The sequence below is a fragment of the Olea europaea genome, unplaced genomic scaffold, assembly GCF_002742605.1.
Source record: "Olea europaea var. sylvestris unplaced genomic scaffold, O_europaea_v1 scaffold1541, whole genome shotgun sequence".
In the NCBI taxonomy this organism is placed as follows: Eukaryota; Viridiplantae; Streptophyta; class Magnoliopsida; order Lamiales; family Oleaceae; genus Olea; species Olea europaea.
The window spans coordinates 92,822-100,734 of record NW_019233003.1 but is presented as its reverse complement, the minus strand read 5'-3'; the positions used below and the strand labels follow the sequence as shown (position 1 = coordinate 100,734).

At 35.8% G+C, this 7,913-nt stretch overlaps 1 protein-coding gene across 1 annotated transcript in view; it reads left to right on the top strand.

Annotated features, from left to right (window-relative positions):
- The first annotated feature begins 1,584 nt into the window (after positions 1-1,584).
- LOC111376642 (probable RNA-dependent RNA polymerase 1) overlaps positions 1,585-7,913 on the top strand; it is a 31,713-nt gene continuing 25,384 nt past the window's right edge. The window contains exons 1-2 of the mRNA XM_022999613.1: positions 1,585-3,308; positions 5,335-5,738. Coding sequence (XP_022855381.1) covers positions 2,796-3,308; positions 5,335-5,738 — 917 coding nt within the window. The 5' untranslated portion in view covers positions 1,585-2,795. The remainder of the gene's footprint in view (positions 3,309-5,334; positions 5,739-7,913) is intronic.

The window sequence follows — 7,913 nt, the reverse complement described above, 5'->3', positions numbered from 1 at the left end:
TACTTCAGTTCTATTTGCTCCATATTTTACACCTCCTTTGATGGTTTCTGGTAACTTTCTCCACCATTCAGAGACAGTTCCTCTAAATGTGTGTTCTATAAATCCAAAAGCCGTATATGTTTCCCATTTATTAAATTGTATAGCTAAATCTGTACTTTTTATCCATGTTTCAATAGCTTTATTTTTATCTACACAATCTAAATCTAACCATATTCCTGTTGTGTGGATTGGTTCATTATAAGATTTCATTGGATTTATTTCTTTTATAGATTGTTTTCTTACATTACCAGTGTATCTTTTCTGGGTTTTTCTATATTGATTAACATCAGCCTTATCAGGTATAGGGGTACCATAAGGGAAATCTTGTTCTTCATCACTACTAAATTCTATTTTTATATCATGACTTGAAAATGGATTAGTATTCATTTTTATATTCTCCATTTTTTCAGTTAATTCTTCTAACTGCTTTTTATATTCTTCATACTCTTCACCTGTAGATTCTAAGAATTTTTGTTCTATTTCTTCTACATCTGTTATCATATATTGTTTTTCTTCATGCTTTTTTCCTTTATTTTTTGTTATTCTAAAATCTTGGGGTGGATTAATTATAATCCTATCTTTTCCTCTAAGATTATTATCTAATAATGCATTTCCTACTTGTAGATTATATTCTAGATTTTCTAGTCTTTTATGTATATCCTCAAAACTTTCATTCGTAGTGTTTTTAGGTAAATAGGGATAACTAGGTTTTTTATGTTTTTTAACCTTTTCCAAGAATTCTTCAATTATATTTTCTTCATCTACTATATTCATCATAATTTTTGGTTTGTAACTTGGCTCTGATACCATTTGGTCGGAGTGTGCAGCGGAGGGGTTAATATTTTTGAGCCAATTAGATTCTTCATAAGTATTTAAAATGTCACAATAGAATTTATAAAATTCACTATTTTTTATTAATACTTTTTCTTGAATAATTATGTTTAATTTTTCAATTCTCCTTCTTAAATTAAGAGTTAATTTATATATGTCTTTTTCCATTTTGATTGCTTCGTTATCTATGGAATCATTTTTATTTTTTATTTTTGGGTCTAAATATTCTATAAAGAAGTCTTTCAGATCTTTTTCTAGATAGATTAATTCGTTTTCTGTATAGATTTTTAGATCAATAAAATTTTGTATAATATTTGGATCTAGATTTATTAAAAATTTATGATCTATATTTTCTTGAGGACTTATTTGAAGATTTTTAGACATTGTAATGGCTTTGGTTGCAATTTCTCTATTAAGGGTATTTTTGGAAAATTAGTTGTTTGGAGACTAGTTTTCAAATGTTTTTATTTTTTAGGCTAATTTGGAAAATCAACCTTCTATTTAAGCTATAAAGCTATATTTCCCATATAAGGGAAAATGTATATAAACTGTTTCTTGGGTTCTCTTGATGGTTTTTTAGTGTTTTACTTTGTCCTTTTACTGTGGTTATTATTCTGTGTTGAGGGATGACAGAGGTGTTCTAGAAATAGTGTCATCTGTACCTATGAAGTGGGGATTTTCTGTACTCAGAAAACATTTGAAAACTAAGAAGATGGGCTTGTGATGACATTATCATGTCTCCAATTTCAATATTTGAAGTTTTCTATTTCTTTTTCCTTTTCATTTGGCTAGATTAATTTTGAACTAATGAAAGGATAATTCTTGAAAAACTACTTGGAAAACACAAATTAAATAACTCTCATGGTTACTAAAAAAAGCACATTAGTATTATAACTGCTGTAAATTAAATGAGTCCGCAATTGACAATTTTCATGACAACGTTTTGGGAGTATTAGATATTAATCTTGAAATTTGATATCACCGTGTGTTCGTTGTTTTGATATGTGCGCCTTTTTGAGTATTTCAATATTCAAGGTGTTGACAGAAGGGGGCCTCTTTTTGTTTTAATAATTTTTCAAGTGAAATGTGCTGTAAATGCTGAAAATCATGGCCATTGAATTGTTTTATCTTGTACAAGCAATCAAATGGTATAATTCTATATATATCGATTTCTTGGGTAACTTTCAGTTCTCCTGCATTGGCTAACTTTCAGTACTTCCGTAGTTTATTTTGCGTCAACTCATTTCATGGAAAATCAGTTTATTATATTGTTTGTGCTGATAAAAATATCTACAATCTTATTCCAGATTGTTTTTGGGCTTCGGAATTTTTAAAGATAGAAAGAAGATCTATGTTCTCCCAGTCAATTGGAAAAGGGAATTCATAAATTTCCTCCAAAATTAATTACTGACCTCCATGCCTGTGAAGCAGTTCATTGCTTCATGTTCATCAATTGTGTTTTGGTGCTTTGAATTCGAGTCCCAATAAATATAAAGTTCCTGGAGACTGCACCATATAGGATTTCTAGATTTCCTCTTTTTATAGAACTGCACAGTTTTTCATTTTTCTTGAGTTACTCGGTTGCGATATCATATCTTTTCTTTTTAAGAAGTTGGGATAAAAAGAGACTACATTTGCTTTCCACAAATTACGTGTAAGATTGTCATTTCATTGTTGTTTCCTTACATTTTACTTTCTTGTTTCTTGGGGTTCACTAAGTAGGCATCTTTTGTCTCTCCTCCTCTCCCTCTCATTCTCTCTTCCTCCATTCCTCTTCCCTCAAGGATGCTTCAATGCTGTTTTCCTAACTAAAGTTGGAAATTATAATTTCTATTGATAGGTTATACGTTGTATAAAAGCAGATCGTGTTGCACTTGCATTGATAATAATATTTCCTGACCAAACTGCAGTTACCATTCAGCCATATGGGAAAGACAATTCAGGTATCAGGCTTTCCTTATCCTATTGCTGCCGAAACTGTTAAGAAATTCTTGGAGCATTATACAGGCCCAGGAACTGTAGTTGCCTTAGATGTAAAGCAGTTCAAAAGAGGGCAAAGAGCATATGCCAGAGTTCAATTCAAGAATAGCACATATGCTGATAGAATTATCTGTTTGGCAAAAACACGCCTAAATTACGGTACTTCTTATTTGAAGGCTTGGGAGATGGATATTGACATCATGCAAAATCCTAGAACGTACTTGCATGAAATGGAATGCATAACTTTGAATTTTGGATGTCAAATATCAAGAGAGAAGTTTTCCGTGCTATGGAAAAACACAAGTGTTTCTGTTAAATTTGGAATTGCTCTGAAGAAAATATACTTCTTTTTCTGTTATAATAATGTTGAATACAAGCTTCAGCTCTCATATGAGAACATATGGCAGATTGTTCTATATTGCCCACGAGGTCAAACTGCAAAGCTTCTCCTCATACAGGTTTGTTCATTTACTTCTAATAAATAATATTGTCATATCACTATTTCCTTATGAATTAGCCATGTATTTGACATCTATTGGTATTCCTTGAGCATTTTTGGTTGGCTTTAAGCTGGACTAACATGCTTATTAGCAAACTGCCAAACATGTTTGGACTTTAAGAAAGCTCCATTTTTCCCCCTTTGCAAATGACGCAATACATGTTGATGGAAAATAAGCACGAGGGGTGGTACTTTTTTGATTGGGCTAGTGCTCATTTTTGCTTTGACCAAGGAAAAGACCGTTATACTTTAACAGTACTTAGATTCCCAAACATAAAGAGTGTTGGATTTGTGATCCATATTCATCTAGGGCTTGCGTGGTTTTGGTGTATTGGGCCTTGAAGACGTCTAAATAGGGTTCATAGAGGAAAAAGAGATTGACGGCACTAACCTACCGCTAGTTGGACGCTTGAGGGACAAGATGGAATTTTTAGCAAAGGACCTGCTGCTTTCCCGCTGATCGGCTGGCGCTCACCGTGCTCCCGAGCACCGCTGTCGTCTAAGTTATCCTTGTTTTGTTTATTCTACACATTTTTTGACCTAGTTTCATCTTTAGGACTATTATTAGGGTTTGATATGTACCCCTACATATATTTGGCTTCTATTCATAGTTAGAACATGGTTTTACCTCGTTATTTCTATAAGTTAGAATTGTGTCAATATTGTTGTAATTTCTCTCCATTATTATTGAATAAAATTTTCAAATCTTTTGCCAAATTAAATTCTTGTTTGTTGTGTTCTTCTTGTTATGATCAATATTTCATATGGTCCACCAACAAGCGGTATTAGAGAATACATAATCCTTGTTCGGTTTCTAACAAATAGCATTTGGGTAATTCGTCATGATGGTTTAGGTTAAAAATAAATAGATCCCACACATAAATTTGCTTAGAATAATTAAGCACCACTTACCCGAAATTGAAATCAATTCCACTCTTTCTTCTTCTTCTTTCTTTCTTTCCTTTTTTTTTTTTTTTTTAAACTTAATAAACGTATCTTTTTTCTAGGACCGTCCAAACATACTCATCTATCAATTAGATTTACTTTAGGACTTATTGACATGATCTGGTGGTTTGGTTTCTTCATATGTGATACTATTCAGGAGTAACTAATCTGATGAGTGGTTAAAGTAATAATGTGGCTTTTTGTAAAGTCTAATTTATCACTTAATTCATGATCGGTTTGAGCCTAAACTTATAGGGTACAGTCAAATTAACTAGCTCCTGACGATGAGGCTGTCTTTATTTCTTTTCCGTTCGAAATGAGGCTGTCTTTATTTCTTTATTTCTTTTCCGTTCGAAATGTTTGCTTTTACAAATGTAGGTTGACTTTTTTGTAGTTTTAAGCACAACTAAAAGGCACTAGCTATTTCAGCACGCAGTGAGTTTGTGCAAATAAAAGAATTGTTATTGATTAGGATGTTTACGTAAATTGTTAATAAAGGTAAGTTAGCATAATATTCAAGTTTGATGAATAAAGAATCATTCTTAGTTACGTATAAATATCTAACCTAGACGCTATCATCTCTTTGTTTCCTGATACATACAACCTCATGTGTCAATACTCCTTACGAATCATGAATTTAATACCATTCGGTACTGGGAGTTTAGTTTATTCTGCATGGAGAAAGATCCGGCATCACTAACTGAAGGTAAACCTGGCCCGACACCTGAATTTTACCATGAGCAAGGCAGAGAAAATAGTCCCCTTTTTGGTGGTCTCAGCATTCCATTATTGTTAGATTCTCCGAATCTGAAAGTAGATATTTTTGCTTCTGTTTGTTTCTAATATAATTTGGGGGTTACCATACTACCAGTTGACAAAAACAGTTTGGCTGTATTGTGGTATCATACATCTTCTCGTACTAATTGCACCAGAATGTTTTCATTATGCATTTCACAAGGCTGCTGCAATTATGTGTTCTCATTTTCTATCTGAAAGATAGAAATGAATGCTGATGAATGTTTCTCTTTTTTATCGTGTAGTTATTTGGTGCTCCCCGGATCTACAAGAAGATTGATGAATCTAAATATAGTTATTTTAAGGAAACTCCAGATGATCAGTGGATTAGAACAACAGATTTTACTCCATCATGTATTGGACAATCTTCTGGCTTGTGTTTGCAGCTCTCGTATGGCATGAAGCTTCCAACTTTCCGAGATAATTTTGCTTACTTCAAGGAAAGTGAAAGCCAATTCAGTTTGGAGACTGGTTCTCCCTTTTGTCACAATTCATCCCTAGTTCCCATTCTGAAGCCTCCTGAAGGAATTGAACTACCATGTAATATATTGTTTAAGATTTGCAATTTGGTACAGAATGGATGTCTTCCGGGGCCCAACCTTGATGATAATTTTTTTAGGTTGGTTGATCCACAGAGAATAGACATTGGGTATTGATGTAGTATCAATAACAGAGAAAGAAGAAGGGGGAAGAGAGGAGCCGGAGAAGAGAGGAAAATACGGCTGCAAGCCAAGTCTTTTATTTAATCAAAATTCATCAACTGAGAAATTACAAACCAATGATAGGTTTAAATAATGAAAACCTAGAAATATAGGGCCAAGCCCATTATTTAAGTCCTAATTAAAATACGTAAACTTAAATAAAAGTCCAACTGAAACAATAATAAAAGTCCAACTAAAATACTGAAACAATAATAAAAGTCCAACTATAAAGGATGTCCTCATCAACTCTCCCGGGGTGGGAGAAAACTCGACCCTGTCGAGTGGATATGTCACCGTAGACTCTCGTCAATCTCCCAACCATAAGCTGAGTGGCTGGGCAAGTGTCTTCCGGCGTCTGTAGAAATACGTCAGTGGCGGTCTGAACCTGGTGTCCTCATCAACTCCCCTCGGGTGGACGGGAGGCGATCTGGGCCAAGGAAGATCCTGCTGACTCCGATAAAGCTCTAGCAAATCTGGATCCAAATGCTGTAGTGTCTCCCTGGAGATCCATGCACAATCAGAATCTGGTCGACCAACCCAACGAACAAGGAAGCGCTGAACCTCTCCATCACTAGTGAACACAGTTTCTTCATCTAAAATAGCATCAATTTTATCTGTGTGTGCTGTGAGAGGTGGTAGCGGGTTAGAGGGGGCCAAAGAATTAGGATCAAGGTCCACAAAAGGAGGTAACAGGGGATCATCTGAGAGAACGAAATGACCTTTATAAGCTACAATGTCTTCAACATTGAAAGTATGGTGGTAACCAATGTGGGATGGAATGTCAACAATATATGCATTTGGACCAACTTGCTTTAAAATTTTAAAAGGACCAGCACTACGAGCTTGCAATTTGGAGGCGGGTCCATGTAGACGCCGCTCTGGCCTAATGCGAACCATAACGTAATTCCCAACATTAAACTCAATTTGTCGTTTATGTAAATCAGCTTGTAGTTTATAATTTGCATTACTAGCTTCAAGTTGTTTATTGATCTCAATGTGCAAATCACGAAGGTGTTGTGCAAATGCTTCGGCTGATACTGATACTCTAGCCTGTGGGGACATAGGGATGAGATCTAATGGTTTCCTAGGCTTGTATCCGTGAACGGCTTCAAATGGACTCATACCTAATGAAAGATTTATGGAACTATTATACGCGATTTGAGCGACAGGAAGGATTAAATCCCAATTTCGAAGGTTCTCCCGGACCAGACAACGTAATAAGTCACCAAGACTCCGATTAACAACTTCGGTCTGACCGTCAGTTTGAGGGTGGTAGGCTGTAGAAAATTTTAATTTGGTACCCATCTTATGCCACAAAGTCCTCCAAAAATGGCTAGTGAAGCGAACGTCCCTATCGGACACGATGGTCTTGGGAAGCCCATACAGTTTGACAATCTCATTAAAGAATAACATGGCAACCTTGGACGCATCCGATGTTTTGCTACAGGGGATAAAGTGAGCCATTTTCGAGAAACGATCGACAACCACGAAAATAGAATCATGCTTCTTTGGGGTGCGTGGCAGTCCTAGCACAAAATCCATACTAACGTCTTGCCAAGGACAATTGGGGACGGGGAGAGGAGTGTATAGGCCTGTGTTCTGCTTCTTCTGTTTGGCCAATTGACAAGTATTACATGTACTAACAATTTTAGCCACATCTCTCTTTAAACTAGGCCAATAGAATTGGCGTTCAACCTCCTCAATGGTCTTATCACGCCCAAAGTGACCGGCTAACCCTCCCGCGTGCACTTCCCACACTATAAAATCTCGTACTGAAGTTCGAGGGATGCACAATTTATTGGCTCGAAAGAGATAACCCTCCCAAGTCGGAAGTCATCTGTGGTGTGTGATTGCCCCTTTTGCAAATTGAGAAAGATATCCTCAAAATCGGGACATGCCTCGTAGTCCTTCTTAAGCCTTTCAAAATCGATGACCTTGACACTCATGATCGACAAAAGGGAAACACGACGACTTAACGCGTCAGCTGCTTGGTTCTCCACGCCCTTCTTGTGTTTTAAAACAAATGAATAGGCCTGCAAATATTCAACCCAACGTCCATGCCTAGAACTTAATCTCTTCTGAGAGTTGAGGTAACGGAGGGCTTCGTGGTCCGAATAAAGGAC